This window comes from Equus przewalskii, chromosome 15, assembly GCF_037783145.1.
Source record: "Equus przewalskii isolate Varuska chromosome 15, EquPr2, whole genome shotgun sequence".
Taxonomy (NCBI): Eukaryota; Metazoa; Chordata; class Mammalia; order Perissodactyla; family Equidae; genus Equus; species Equus przewalskii.
The window spans coordinates 113,011-128,339 of NC_091845.1; the positions used below are offsets into that span (position 1 = coordinate 113,011).

A 15,329-nucleotide genomic window follows, 5' to 3' on the forward strand; every position below is an offset into this window, starting at 1 on the left:
TAGGGGTGCAGAGGGGAGAGCCCCAGGCTTCTGCAGGGTGAGAGAGTACAGGGAAGAGAGAAGAAAGTGCAAGGGGGGCACCACTGGGCTGACGGGAGTCCATGGAGACACAGGACACACAAGCTGGGGCAAAAGATGGAGGCCGGCCCACGTCTGAAAAGCCAGCCTGGGGCGAGGACCTGGCGGCTGTCCAGGAACTGGCCTCCACTGTAGTGGCCGCTGGATCCACGTCAACAAAGGCCAGCTCTTGGAGGCTGAGCAGCAGGGGTGGGCCCGGCCCGTCTGCCTGGGAGGCTGCCACGGCAGGCCATCTTCGCTGAGGGAGACTGAGCCACGGCACAGCCCCAGGCTCCCACTGCCCATCCTGCTGCCTCAGCCTTCCAGGGTAACCCCACACACCTCTCGCACCCGAACTTCATTCAGCACCTGCTTTCTGAGGCTGGAGTCGATGCATACCCATTTCTCACTTCTGCATCTCTCCCCAGGGTGCCTGGCTCTCCCAGGGCTGGGCAACCTTACTCGAGTGCCAGAACTCACAGGGGCAGCCACAGATGGGGTGGAGAGAGACAGGGATGCCAGCTGCTGCTAGTCAGAACCTTTATTCACCTGGGACCACTTTCTTAACCAGCCAAAGGCCACTTGGATTGGATGGGTGGCGGGTGTCCTGGATGGGAACAGGGGGCAGACGGGGAGCTTCCACTGGGGCTGCAGGTGGAGGTGCTGTGCACTCGGGATGGGGTGAGAGGGCCATCTGGCCACCAGGCAAGGCAGGCAGGTTGTGGAGGGCAAGGACACACCGCAGAGATGGGGGCTGCTGCTCTCACTGGACCTTTCCCTCAGTACTCGAAAGTAACTGTCTTGACCCGCAGGTACTCATTCAGGGCGGCCTCTCCTGCAAGACACCACGAGCTGTTGGACACATCGCGCCGCAGCTGCTCCTCCCGGAGGCCTTGCTGCCGCAGGTGCTGCATGCACCTTATCTCACCAGACCCTGGCAGTGACCGTGTGGGTCAGTCCCAGCCCAGCCCAGATACAGACAAGGAAACGAGGCCCAGGCAGGCCAGGCACCCGTGAGAGGGGGCAGGATTCCAACAGACGCGTCAGAATACAGACCAATCCAGGGCCACCATTCCAGAAACTTCCCCTGCTCTGACCATCACCTTGCTAGGGAGGGCTGCCCCTTCAGTCCAAGGGCAGCTGAGAGGCTCTCTTGGTGTCCTTATAGCACCCAGATGCGCTGACCCATCGCCTCGCCCCCTGCTGCCCCCAGCTAATTCCAGGTCACACTGTGACTGGGAAAAGGGCACCTCACAGGGCGCCCATGGCCCTTGGAACCCAGCTGTGCTCTGTGGCTGGTGTGTCTTAGCCCCACAAGTAGCACAGAGAGCCTCCCCACCCACTAAGGCTGGCTCGGGGAGCCACACTTCCCCAGCTGGGGCTGCAGACATCTCTGGGCCACCTCAGGGGGCTGTTTGGAGGCCTGGTTTGTGGGCCCTCTCTCTGCAGGGCTGAGGGGATAGGGGGAAGACGAGTTGGGGAGCCGAGGGGACAGAGTCCTAAGTGACAGAGATCATATTCTGGGTATTTGCACCCACAGCATCCCTCAGTGACAATGGCCCTGTGGATTCCTGTGGAGGACACCAGGAAGGTGGCCTGGGGAGACAGGAGGAGGTGGCAGACAAGGACAGAGGGGCCAGGAGCGTCCAGCATCCGTGTGTGCGCATGTGTCTGAGTGTGAGCCCCGCCTCCGTGTGGACAGTGTGCGGTGTCAGCCTTTGGTTGGTGCTGTTGGGGCTCCCTTTATTAGCACCCTTGGGGCTTTCTGCGGGGTGGGAAAGATGGAGCAGGAGGGAAAGAGGAAACAGTGACAGCCCTTCGGTTTCAGACTCATCAGGAGCCTCCCTAAGGACCCCGAGTTGGACAGGGGGCCTGGAGGGACGGGGCCCTCTGGAAGGTAGTGTGCTGCTCTCTCACAGCTTCTGGCCCTCGCCAAGCTTGGCATCAGAGCTGTGATCCCCACCTGGAGCTGGTCCCCAGCTGCTGGCTCCCACACTGGTAGGCAGGGTGCAGCGCCCCTCCTAAACCGCAGGGCAGCCCACGGAAGGAGGAGCGTCCGGCAGAGCTCCACTCCCTCAACAGGCAGCAGGGCTTGTGCTCGGCTCCCCACCTGGTGACATTGTCTCTACCCTGAGGACTCACACTACCCCCAGGGCACACTCGGCCCCCACGGCTTCCCCTCTCTGCAGATGAAGGTTGAGTCCTGCCTGTGGTCCCCGGGCCCCCGCCTGCCTCTCCTGCCCCCTCTCCTATGGCCGCCCCACCCGGCCCACAGCAGCACTCAGGCCTCTGGCCACAGCTCCGAAACAAAGCTGGCGCTCAGGACCTGCCACTGCTCTGCGAGGAACGTGCACCCTTAGGGCTTTATGGCCAGCTCCTCTATCCACTCGGGTCTCATTGTAGGTGCCATCTCAGAGAAGCCCACCCCAGCCCCTGGCTTATGTCGCCCTCCCAATCTTCTTGCCCAGATCACTTCGTCTTGTCTGCTTCCCAGCACTGCTCACTTCTAGCAGGACCTTGCTGACTTCTGTAATTATCGCTTGTCCCCTCCCAGTAAGAAGTGAGCACTGACAGCCATCTTGTCAATGCCACACCCCTGGCCCCTGCGACGGCCTGGCACCGAGCAGCCTGTAACAGATGTTTAGGATTAGGTTACCCAGGTCTTTGCCAAATCCGGACTGTTTGAACCCTCCAAAGGGAGCGGCCACGTCGGTCTTGTTGTATGTATTGACAAACACGGTGCCTGCCTGCAGCTTGTCACTGACATACAGAGCCTTGTTGATGTCCTTGGTGAAGACGCCAGAGGCCAGGCCAAACTCCGTGGCATTGGCCCGAGACAGCACAGTGTCCACGTCACTGCAGGGAAAATCCAAGAAAACCTCAGTGAGGGAGGGGCACAGGGGCAGCCCTCGACATGTGACCCAGAGAGACCTGCACCCCTTCCCCCAAAGGGGAGTCTGGCCCCCTCCCAGCTCCCCACCCTTGCAGGACCCTTCAGGAGAAACGCTCTGGAGCTACAGATGGTGTGGAGGGGAAAGAAGGAAAGGGAGGAAGAAGAGCAGGTCAGATTCACACCCAGTGGGCCAAGAGGACCCCTCAGGTCATCTGGGGTGATAGCCTCACTTTACAGTCAGGGGACCGGGCGCTCAGAGTGGAGGCAGGCCGGGCCTGGCAACACACGGGGAGGCATACCCCAGGGAGCCACGTCAGGCCTCCCTGCCACAGACGTCATAGACTTGAAGACTTAGCACAATATTTACTTGGTAGGTGGCAGAAAAATGTTATTCTAATAAAACCCACATGTGATGATAATTTCAGTAATTTTTTGACGGTTGGAAGTATAGTGTATTGAGGATGGGGTGCCATTTTGTAATCTGCTCAAAGGCACTACTCTGAAAAAGAACAGCCAGGAAAAGAATCTGTGGTAGATCAAACATGGCCACAGAGCCCGATTCCTCTCCCTTGAAACCCGGGCTGGCCTTGGTGACTTGCTGGACCAATAGGACCTGGTGGAAGTGAGGTTCTGGAATTTCTAAGGCCAACTTCTGGATCTTGAGGAGCACTGCAGCTTCCACCTGGCCTCTGTAGGGGAGCCAGGTGCTGGACAGAGGCTGCCATGAGGGAGACAGCCTGCGAGGAGAGGCCCCTACGTGGCACAGAGCACAGGCAGGTCCGCCCCTCCAACCAAATTGCAGATTCATGAGTGAAATAAATAACTGCTGCTATTCCAAGGCACTGAGTTTTGGGGGTGGTTAATTACATAGCAGTAGGTAATTAGAACAGAGCCCAACACGCCAAGAGACATCCAGAGAGCCACAGAGGAAGCTCACAGTGAGACCCAAAGCAAGTCCCTTGATGGTCCCCTCGGTGTCTCCTCCCCTCAGTGGTTGACAAGGACTCAGCAGGTGGCCACACTACAGCCACAGCCCCCACCCTGTTTGAGTTCTCCTTCTGGCCCCCTGGGGACAGCTCTGCACAGCTCATGTGAAAACCCCAGTAATTCAAGGAAAAGAATCAGACACGGGGCCGGCGCCATGACCGAGTGGTTAAGTTTGCACTCTCCACTTCGGTAGCCCGGGTTTGCCAGTTCGGATCCTGGGCGCAGACCTAGCACCACTCATCAAGCCACACTGTGGCAGCATCTCACACAGCAGAACTAGAAGGATTTACAACTGGGATATGCAACTAGGTACTGGGGCTTCGGGGAGGGGAAAAAAAAGAGGAAGATTGGCAACTGATTTTAGCTCAGGGCCAATCTTCCTCACCAAAAATAAGAGCATACCTTTAAAAAAAAAAAAAAAGAAACGGAGGAAGAATCAAAAGTGTGGTTAAAAAAAAAGACGAATCAGGCTCTCCAGAGACACAAGCAGGATTCCCTACCCATTGGCAAACCGAGAGATGATCATGATGGGCCCGAAGGACTCCTCCTTGGCTATGAACATGTGGTCCTCCACGTCCGTGAAAACAGTTGGCTCAAAGAAGAAACCTATGGAGGAGACAGAGGCCCACGGCGTGTGGGAAGGCGGCCCTCCAGCGGTCCAGTCTCTCCCCAGCCAGGGCTGGGTCCCTCCAGCCGCTGTGCCCACGCTCACTCCAGCAACATAATGCATGATGCCTCTGTGATGGACACCACGTTCTGTGGGTGGCTTTCCTGCCCCAAGCTACAATTTCATGTGATCCTCGCACCTTTTAACTAAATGCTGCTGAAGAAAATAAGGCTAAAGCTCAGAGCTGGTGTGCGACAGGGCTGAGACTCAAGCCCAAGTCTGTGCCACGCCAGTGCCAAAGCTCATGGCCGCGGCAAAGACCTGGATTTTCCAGGGACATTTAATCTGAAGACATGTCTGGTTTCTTCAGCTACTGCAGCCTCCCAGATGGCCCTCCCTTGTCCCTGTCGGGTGGGCAGGGGCTTTGGACACTGGTCCTGACAGACAAAACCCCGAGGCCGAGCCCTTTCCCTTTCATGGCCCCGCAGGGTGGGCGCTGGCACCCTGGGCACAGGGAGCGTGCTCTCTCAGACAGGCAGTCTCCACTCTCCTGTGACAAGGGTCCCACCCAGACTGCACCCGTACAGGCCCTGTCGCCCAGCCCGAATCATTCTGACGGCAGAAATGCTGTCACAGACCACTGCACCTCTGAGACCTTGCTGGACTAGATTTCATTTGGCCTGATTTAGGGAACATCAAGAGACCTGAAATTTTTTCTCTTTAGTTTTTAGAAAAATAAATTTTTTTTTAACTTGAAAAGTAATTTAATTAAAATATTCCACATTTTCACACATTTATAAATTACATTTTAACATTAATTACAATTTTTAAAATGTGAGTTATGCATGAACACAAATTGACTCGTGGGGTGGCCTGTATTCACTCAATCTGCAAACCAACTGTTGCCCACTAGGTGTCATGAGCTCTGGGCTGGCCAGTCTCTGTCCCCTTCCTGCTCCTTCAGCTCTCTTCCCTGCCCTGCTCTGTGCCGGGGAGGAGGGTGCATGCCCAGGCTCCCTCATCCTCTGGCTTCCAGCTGGATTTGCTCCCATAGGAGGCAGCCCATATCCACAGCTCTGCCCCTCACCAGGTCCCAGGAATTCTCCCTCTTCTTGCTTCTCAGGCCACGGGGTGGTGGCGATGGCTGCCCACCGTTGCTGGTTGCTGGGTACTGCCCCGCCCCTAACTGCTCTGAGAACAGGGCCTTCACTTCACTCTCTCGCATCGGGCTTCATGGAACACCCAGTCTAGTGGGGCGGGAAGGGGGAAGCAGACAGAGAGTGGCAGTGCAGTGGTGATGACACTGCTGAGGGAGGACCTGTGACACAGCAATGGCCTACACCTGGATGCCCTTTGAGCTGGATGGTGAGTTCACCAGATGGGGAAACTGAGGAGGTGTTCGATAACCAGAGGAACAATGAATGTACAGAAAGCAAGAAAATGCAAGATGTATTCAGAGAGAGTTAAGCACGGCGAAGGGTAAGCGGGTTAGAACCAGGTCAGGAAAGGCCTGGCGGGAGATGGAGGGGTCTGAGCTGCTGCTGCAGGAGAAGCCACCATGAGGTGTTTCAACACTGAGGGACACATGACCAGACCTCTGGAAGCTGCACAAGTAAAGGATTAGTGGGGTTCAAGAGGTCCTGTAGGAATCCACGTGACGGTCCAGGCAAGACAAGGTGGTGGCAGGGATTCAGGGGAGGCAAGAAAGATTTCCAGATTTAAGAGAATCAAGCAACTAATTAAAAGTAAGGGGTCAAGAAAAGAGAGCAATCCAGAACTCATTCTTTCCTTCCCTCCGTCATTCCATCAAATTAACTCAGGCTTGGTGTGAGGCTCGGTGCTGGCACGAACAACCTAACGGTGTCGAAGAGACACATGGCTCCTGGCCCCGTGGAGCAGGCAGTCCAATGGGAAGCAGCACAAACAGTCTACACCCGCAACTCCTGCTCCTCTGGCTTGGGTGACTTGATCGGATGAAAGATTCGAGAGAGGCAGATGTGTGCATCTGGGGTCAGGTAGGAGCTGGGACCCCGTGATGAAGCAATGGATTTGGTACCCATTGAGTTTGAAAGGCCTGGGGGACATGCAGGTGGAGGTGTCCAGGTGGTCAGGAGTTCTGGGTGAGGAGGAGCCCACAGACAGATATTTGGGAGAGTCTGAGCCATTGTGGGGGTGAGATCCTCCAGGAAAGTGTCTACCATGAGAAGCACTCCAAGCTCAGGACAGACCTGGGGATTTACAACATTTGAGGGACGGGTGGAGAGGAAGGGAGCTTCCAGCAGAGAGACTGCTGAGAAGTAATGGCCTAAGATAGGAAAACCATCACATCCAGGGCCGTGGACGCCATGGAGGAGAGAATTTCAAGGATGCAGTAATGTTAGCGGCAAATCAGAGTCTACTACAGTACAGATTAAACCAGCACTGACGATGCTTTCAGCTCTGGTCCTAGAGCTCATTATCTTGCCAGCCCCACACCTGGTCTGGCAGGTGTCCAAGTAGCCAAGGCTGCCCCATCCAAGATCCCAGATAGGGCCTGAGCCCTGGGAACCTGACCATGCAGGCACCTGGGCTTTAGATACCTCCAGTGAGAGCTGGGCAGCAAACCAGAGGCCATGCTACCTGCTGCCTCAGTTTACCCAAGTGGGCCAGGGCTGCTCTGACTGACCTGGCCGAGGGACTTGATTCCCACCACAGACGAGCGTGGCCCCTTCCTTCACACCGCGCTGGCAATATTCTATCAGCTTCCGCAGGTGAGCTTGGTGGTTCTGCGGTCCATGGGTGGTGTCCCGGTCGAGAGGGTTGCCGATCTTCATCTTCCTCACCTCTTCTACCTGCGGAAAGTCCTCCCAGTCAGGTCCCCCTTGCGTGCCACGGTTTCTGATGATGGTCCTCACCTGACCCACCTCCAGTGTTTGCATTTTTGGTGACCAACCACTGGCCCCTGAAGAAAGTCTACACTCTATATTCTGGCCCTCTAGGAGCTCCATATTCTGCTTCCAAACCTGCCTTCCAGGCTGAAACCCCGAGGTGCATCCAATGTGCACGGAGAGCCAAGCCTAGTGTCAGACGGGCTGGGAAAACGGAGGTGTCCAGGGATACGGTGAGCAGGGAAGACAGAGGGCAGCACAGGCTTTGTCTCTACACTGGTCCTGCGCCCAACTTCACGGACTGAGAAGGTGAAAGAACGCTGGTCAAGAGACTCCAGGATACGGGATGGGGATCGGGTGGCAAAACACCATCCTGCTGCAGTGCCCCGGTGACGAGGTGGGACAGACACCAAGTGCCTGAGTCTGGAGTCCACCCTTCCCTGCCCCTACTTCTGTCTGCTTCAGAGCCCAGCTTTAAGGCTTCCTCCCCCAGGAAGCCTTCCTTGTTGCCTTGGCCAACAAAAAAGTTGATACCACCCAGGACCACCCTCTGCCCTTCCCACCAGGGCCCCCTTAGCTCCTCTGGCTCTCCTGAAGGGGGGCTCCCACTCTGATACCAAGCCACCACTTTGCTCTTGTTTTCTGCTCCTGTCTGGTCCCCCAAACTGCTCTGGGATGCCAAGGCCACCTTGGTGAGTCTCCAGGATAAACGTCTCACTTCGTGTGTCAGGAAACCATCACTATCCGCGCAACTGTCCCTGGGAATCAAGCCCTCTGGTCACCCTGTTGGGGCCTGACGACACCCCTGCAGACTCCTGGATGTGGCCTCAGCTTTGTGCTCCCCACCACCACAGCCGCTCGGTGAGCACCCACGTCCCCTCCTCGTCTCCAGGCAGCCCCGGCCGCGCCACAGGCCCGGCCATCCCAGCGCTGGGCTATTCGCAGTGACGGCTCGCCCACCAGGCTGGCGGCTCCCAGAGGGCAGGGGTGGACAAACGGATGCATTTCTCCGCAGTGTCTCCCATCCGGGTGGAACATGTGTCCCCAGCCCTTGAGTCTGGCTGGCCCGTGACTCGGTTTGGCCAGTAGAATGTGGTGGAAGCAACATTTAGTGAGTCCCAAGCGGCCCCTAACCCTCTGCTCTCACTTTGAGAGTGCCGCCACCACCCCTGTGTGCCAAACACAAGCCACATAGTGAAGGACCACAGGCACAGAGATCAGCCGCCCCGTCGGAGCCACCAAGTGCCCCGCCTGACCTGGCCAATGGGTGAGCAAGCTCGGCTGAGCTGCGCCCCCACAGGACTTCCAACCCACAGGACGTAGCTGCGCGACGCTGTCATCTCAAGCCACTAAGTTTTGGGGTAGTTTGTTACATGGCAAAAGCTGTTAGACTCCTAGAAAATCCGTTCCTTCCCTCACTACCTTTCATATTTTACCCATTATTCAAGATCTTCTTCTCCAGCACCCCTTCCTGACAGCCGCCCACCCTATCCTCAGACTCAGCTCTCTCTTTTTTTTCTTCCAAATACAGTTTCTTTGGAATTGCGCAGAGAGCCTGCCCTTCCAGCAGCTCCTCTCCTCTCTGCAGGGGTGAGGCTCTGTCCCAGGTCCTGCACCCCTGAGTAGACCAGTGTGGACCAGGGACCTGGTCATGCCAACCAGCATCCTTCCCCGCAGCCTTTCTGACAGAGTCGGCGGGGAAAGAGTGATTTCCCTCGCTGGTTCTTCTGTAAGAACGTAGGAGATGCTGTCAGTGCCTCACCATCCCCTTTAGCTGAGGCACCTGCCCCTAAGGGGACATGAGAGGTGCCTGATGGTGGCTCCCAGGAGATGATGGGAGCTGCCGAACTCCAGCCAGTGGACAGCCCACAGCCAACAACTGCTGACAGGGCACAACAGCCAGCCCCTTGACTCTAGGTGTACACCTGAGTGGTGTCACTTGTGGTCCAGAGCTCCTGTTTGTGGGTCAGGCCAGGCTGCATGTCACCTGAGACCATGTCCTGGTCCCTCCCGCCTTCCAGGCTTCACCTGAGAGCTCACCCTTGGTGAGCCACATGCACTTGTGTTCTCATCTCAGGCTCTGCTGCTAAGACCAGACCTAACACAGCCTCTTTGGGTTTTGTCAGTTTGAGCCGAGGGGTTGCTGTTTCTTGCTGAATACAAACCACTGAAGATTTAATACAGCTCCCTGTGAGGGTTCCCTGACCCAGGTTCCCTGACCCAGCCCGACCTCCTCACCCCCAAACCCCTGCAGCCCAGGCAACTGTGTCGATGAACCAGCAGCTCTGAGACCCTGCCGAGAACTTACCACCTTCTGCACAAACTGGTCATGAATTGAGTCCTCCACAAAGAGCCGGCCTGCGGCGATGCAGTTCTCCCCTTTGTTGAAGAAGACAGAGCTCATCCCCTTCGAAGAACAGACAAGAATGCTGGATTAGGACTCTTCCCAGCGGCGCCAGCCCCCAGCTCCCCGCTGGGCCCAGGTAACCTCTTCTTATAGAGAAGAGGGGGAATACACATGTCCTGACCCCCTACCTTGGACCAGGCCCAACCAGCGCTGGACATGTGTGCTCCACTCATTCCTAAGTCATCACAAGAGGCGAGGCGAGAGGGGACAGTGTAGGAAGAGAGGCCACGAGGTGAGGAGGCAACAGAACTGTGGCCTGACTCCCACCACTGGAGGACAAAGCCAGTGTCCACATTGCAGAGAGAGGAGGACAAGAAGGAGCGGAGCGAGTGACGCCAGAGACTCCGCATGCTGGGCAGACTCCCTGGGGTGACCCAGGAGGGGTCAGAGCCCATATTGGTGGAGCTGAGCCTAGCGAGTCTGTTAGCGTGGAGCAGGCAGCAGAAGGTGGGCAAAGGCAGGCAGCCAGCCACCGTCTTGGATGGGGTGCAAGCCCACGCTCAAGGAAACTCCCGACAGAGTCAGAATAAATGTTCTCAGAGGCCCAAGGGGTCCTGCTTTTTAGACCTGGGGAGCTCCACGTGGGTGAAGTGTGGCTCTCCTGGAAGCTGGGACCACAACCGGCAGCGTTGGCCTGGGCACCAGGGCCAAGACGCTCTGGCTGATGGGCTTGCCCCCCTCATTCCCCTATCTAATGAGGCTGGGCTCCCTTTCATGTCCATGCTGGGTGTCATATTGTCCTCCAAGGCACAGGGGGACTTAGGTGGAATGGGGGGCATCTCTGGGCACCTGGCTAAACATGGCCTTACTGGTTTCTCCAACAGGTGTGGAGAGAGGACTGAGGCATAACAATGACAATACTAATGTGAGAACAACTGACACATGGCACCTGCCACGTGCAGCCACTGTTCCACGCCCTTCAGACACGGTAGCTGGTGTAATCCCTGTGACAACTGTAGAAGGGAGGCGTTACTGCCCTCCTCACCATGAGGTGAAAGTGTTGGGGCCCAGAAAGGGTAAGTGACTTGCTCAAGGCTGCCCAGTGAGTCAGGGGCAGAGCTAGGCAAGTGTGGAGACAGCACAGAGTTGGGCAAGGGAGTCTATGCAGAGTCTCAGCGCAGGTGTCCAGGGTTCTGCTCATTTTCCCTCGGAGAGGAAAGGTGGCCCAGCTGACTTCAGAACAGATGGAACTGTGGCCCAGGTTTCCATCTGAAGCTGATTTCAGTTACCCTAAGTTATGAAACTTCTTGGGAAGTTTGTTTTCAAGGGCACGTGTCACTCCAAGGCCCCATCCTGCCAATCTGTGCTTGTGGTGACACTACAGTCTAGAATAAATGTGAGTTTGACTGTGGAATCAGAGAACAGTCCACCCCTGCCCACCGGGCACCCAGGCCGGCTCTCACCATCTGCACCGCCTTGCTGAGGTCGCAGTCAGCAAAGATGATGAGAGGTGACTTCCCGCCCAGCTCCAGGGAGACCTTCTTCACATTACTCAGGGCACAGCTGGAAGGAACAGAGGTTGGTGGGGCTGGGTCCATGGGGGACGGGGGCACAGGGGGCTCCAGGTGGGGGAGCCGAGGGCAGCTCCAAAGCATGCTTTCCTTGAAAGAGCAAGCAGAGGGTGGGAAGGAACCCCGTGCGAGAGCAGGCCGCGCCTTCCCCCAGCCCCACGCTCGCCCAACAGTCCCTCCCTGCTCTCCACGACGGGCTGCGCGCTGCGCCTCCTTCCTCCCGCCACCGCGCAGCCCAGCCCCGCGCCCGCGCCCGCCGGCCCCGCCTCCGCCGCACGCGAGCCCCGCCCGCTGGCCGGCCTTCTCTGGGCACGCAGCTGGTGTTTGGAAACGTGGAACCACTAAATCAAACACAGACGCATCCCCAGTTGGGGCGGTTGCGGCGCCACAGGGGCTTCAGCACCTCCGATTTTTAATGACGGCAGCGAACAGAGAAGCGGGGCCCTGTGCACGCCGCACCACCGGGGGCGAAACGGCCTTGCTGATACTGTCCGAAAAGGGACGCTCAGTGGACTGGACCAGTGAAACTTGAGGCGGGGCACGGGGCGGAGCTCCTCACTCAGGACCAACTCAGGAGGAGGGCTCCCCTGTTTCCGGCACCAGCCACGGGGGCGGAGGGGAGGGGCAGGGGGCGGGGACGCCGCTTGGAGTGGATCCCGAGAAGAAGGCAGCTGCAGAGCCGCGGAGCGCCGCCCACGGAAGCCCTCCTTCCCCGAGGTCTGGGAGCGGACGTTCACCGAGCCCTCACTCCGGACTGCGCACACGCGCTCGGAGGCACTGTCATCGAAACTGCGCAGAGGAGCAGAACAGCCAGCTTTTCAGTCCGGAGAGGCAGATAAGCTGCTGGGACTACTTGCGCTTACTCCCCGCTCACTCATCTGTCTGTCTGTCCTGTCAGTCCGTCCTGGGCCCCCTCCAGCCTCCCTCTCTTCTCTGCTGCATTCAGAATGACTCAGAGCAGCCCTGCCTGGCACGCCCACAGGCTGCGACATGAGCCTTCTTGACCCTAAAGACATGATCCACCAGCCACATCTGCTGCTCCCGATTCAAAAGGAGTGACATGGCGGGTCACTGTAATCAGCACAAGCAGGGTGCCCACTCAAGAAGGGGGGACACAGCCCAGGCTGCTCCAGCCCGCTCACAGAGGGCATGTGCGGGGCTGAGGGGCACAGAGAAGCCAGTAGGAAATGGGGTCAGGGGCTGCAAGAGTGTCCCTCGGAGAAAGAACTGCATTCTGCAGTGGGAGCTACAACGAGGAGACGCTGTTTGAGCCCTGGAGAAGCCTTTCACCCCGTGGAGTTGTCACGCCATAGCTGGACTGCCCTGGAGCTCACATGCATGAAACTTGGAGCAGAGACAAGTTGGTGGTTACATGTCCTCAGAGAAAGGCAGGTCAGTGTGCTCAGCAGAACCTCCAGCTCCTCTCTGTTTGCACCTGTCACTCAAAGTGCAGATGCCAGAAACCCACCCCCAGAAATTCAGCTTTAGTGGGGTGGGGTTCAGGCAGCCAGTGGTTGTCCTGGGGCCGCCAGGGCTGTGAGCCGCTGCCCTGTGGTCTGGCCTGTCTGCCTCTGCAAGCTTGTCAGCTACGCAGACCAGAACCACTGAGCATGCTACCTTCACTGAACTGGTGGTGAAACTGAGGCCTGAAAGAGTCAGGGCCCAGGTCACACCATGAATTAGTGACAGAGCCAGGAACACAACCTCAGCTGGTTTAAGGCCAAAGTTCAAGGAATAAGAGATGAGAGAATATTCTAGATCAGTGGCATCCAACAGGATAGAATGAAAGCCTCAAATACTAGCCATTTCCATAAATGGCAATGATTTTTTAGTAGCCACATTAAAAGAAAACTAAAAAGAAACCAGTGAAATTAATTCTAATATATTTTCTTGAACTCAATCAAAAATTTTATCATTTCAACTTGCAATCAATATAAAAAATTATGAATGAGGTGCTTTACTTGGTGCACTAAGTTTTGAAAATCTGGTGTGTCTTTTACGCTCACAGCACATCTCAGTTCAGAGCGCCTGTTCCTAGCGTCAGCAGCCACACGTGGTGAGGTCCTAAGTGGCCTCGCCAATGGCTCGTCAGACACGCAGAACTGGAACCTGCATCAGCTGGCCTCCAGGGACAGCTGTGCACACGGAGGCGTGAGAGGCAGGACTGAGCTCACACACAGCCCTGCCCCTGTCCCGACACTGTGACCAGAGGCCACAGCTTCTGTGGCAGCGGTCGCCTCTCTCACCCCCCAACCACTTACCTCTTCATGATGTGCTTTCCCACCTCTGTGGAGCCTGTGAACCCAATTTTCCGCACATCGGGATGGTCTGAGAGTCTCTGGCCGACCAGCGAGCCTGCAGACAGGAGGGGTGGTGCTGAGGGGCGAGAGGCAGGAGCCCGGCCAACCTCACATGTCCGCCCTGAGGCCAGAGCTCTGGGCTGTGAGACCCGTGAGCTTAGTGCCCTGAGTTCCTGGGGCTCACTGGGCCTTGTTCCCTGTTATGGGTGGAACTGTGTCCCCTTAAAATTCATATGCTGAAGCCTTAACCCCCAGTACCTCAACTGTGACTATATTTGGAGACAGGGCCTTTAAAGAGGTAAGTTAAAATGAGTCGTTAGGGTGGGCCCTAATCCAATATGACTAGTGTCCTTATAAGATGAGATTAGACACGCAGAGCGAAGATCACGTGAAGACACAAGGAGAAGGTGGTCATCTGCAATGCAAGGAGAGAGGCCTCAGGAGGGACCAGCCCTGCCCTGTGACACTCTGATCTCGGACTTCCAGCCTCTGGAACTGTGAGGAAATAAGTATTTGTGGTTGAAGCCGCCAACCTGTGGTCCTTGTTGTAGCAGCCCGAGCAGACTCACACATTCCCCATGTGGCTTCCCAGCTATCAGAGTAGTCCCCAAGAGTGAGCACGTGCAGACTTCCAGGATCTCCAGTAGAGACCCAAGGGACGCCTGGCCTGGCCCGTGGGGGCAGTAGTGCCCGAGCATCGCAGACTCCAAAAGACCTGCCCGCAGGCACAGCCTGTCTGAGAGAGCCCCAGGAATGGAGAGGCCAGGTACTTGCTGCCCCTTCTGTTCGGAATGCTTCGACTCCTAGCCTGCCCCACACCCCAGGGCCTCCCCACTCCACGCCAAGCCCTGCACGCACCCCACCCCGCTACATGGCTACTTCCTAGTCACTCCTCAGGTCTCCTTTCAATGAGATTCCAGGTCTCCTCTCCCAAATTCAGCGTAATCTCTCTGCTTAAATCTCCTTCTTCTTTTGGCTTCTGACTCTGCTCTCCTAATGCCTCCTCGTTCTCTGACTGCTCTTTCTCCATCTCATTTGCTCAACACTCTTCCTCTACCCAACCTTAAAACACCCAGTGCCTCTGGCTCCATCCTGGGCTCTCTCCTCTCTTCAGTTCACACTGTCTCCTCAGCTGATCTCGCCCTGGCTCACCTCTTCAAATGCCATCTTCCAGCACATCATCCTCTAAATCTGGATCCCCAGCCAAGATCCTCTGGGCCCCAGATCCATTTATCATTCCTCTGCCTGCTCAGCACCTCCCCTTGGATGTCTCACAGCCTCTCCAATTCAGCATATTTGAAACTGAACTCTTAATCTTCCCCCAGACGTGCTCCTTCTCTGGGTTCTCCATTTCAGTAAACAACCTCTCCTTGCAGCCAGTTGTTCAAGCCAAGAATCCGGGAGTCGTCTTGACACTGCCCTTCCCCATCCCATCCACCGCCCATCCCTGGGCTCCTCCACCCACCCAGTTCCTCCATCTTTGCTGCTCCCCTGCCTCTGAGCTTGCAAACCCACACGTGCCCGGGTGCACCCAGGAATGTTCGGTTTGGAAGGTCTGGAGTGGGACACACATCCTCTCTGTATATACTTAAAGCTCAAAAGTGATTTTGATGCTAATTCCATTCCACCGCTCTCTGTTAAAATAATCACTGTTTGGGGGAGAAAATATCTGAAAAAGACATGTCTGATAAAGTACTGTT

General features: G+C 56.7%; 1 protein-coding gene across 1 annotated transcript in view; it reads right to left on the minus strand.

The window, feature by feature from the left end:
- Positions 1 to 583: 583 nt before the first annotated feature.
- Positions 584 to 15,329, minus strand: part of ALDH1L1 (aldehyde dehydrogenase 1 family member L1) — a 78,896-nt gene continuing 64,150 nt past the window's right edge. Inside the window, exons 17-23 of the mRNA XM_070576414.1 lie at positions 13,591 to 13,684; positions 11,222 to 11,321; positions 9,720 to 9,818; positions 7,210 to 7,375; positions 4,438 to 4,543; positions 2,714 to 2,913; positions 584 to 892 (exon numbers count right to left, since the gene is read on the minus strand). Of these exons, the coding sequence (XP_070432515.1) occupies positions 837 to 892; positions 2,714 to 2,913; positions 4,438 to 4,543; positions 7,210 to 7,375; positions 9,720 to 9,818; positions 11,222 to 11,321; positions 13,591 to 13,684 (821 nt within the window). The 3' untranslated portion in view covers positions 584 to 836. The remainder of the gene's footprint in view (positions 893 to 2,713; positions 2,914 to 4,437; positions 4,544 to 7,209; positions 7,376 to 9,719; positions 9,819 to 11,221; positions 11,322 to 13,590; positions 13,685 to 15,329) is intronic.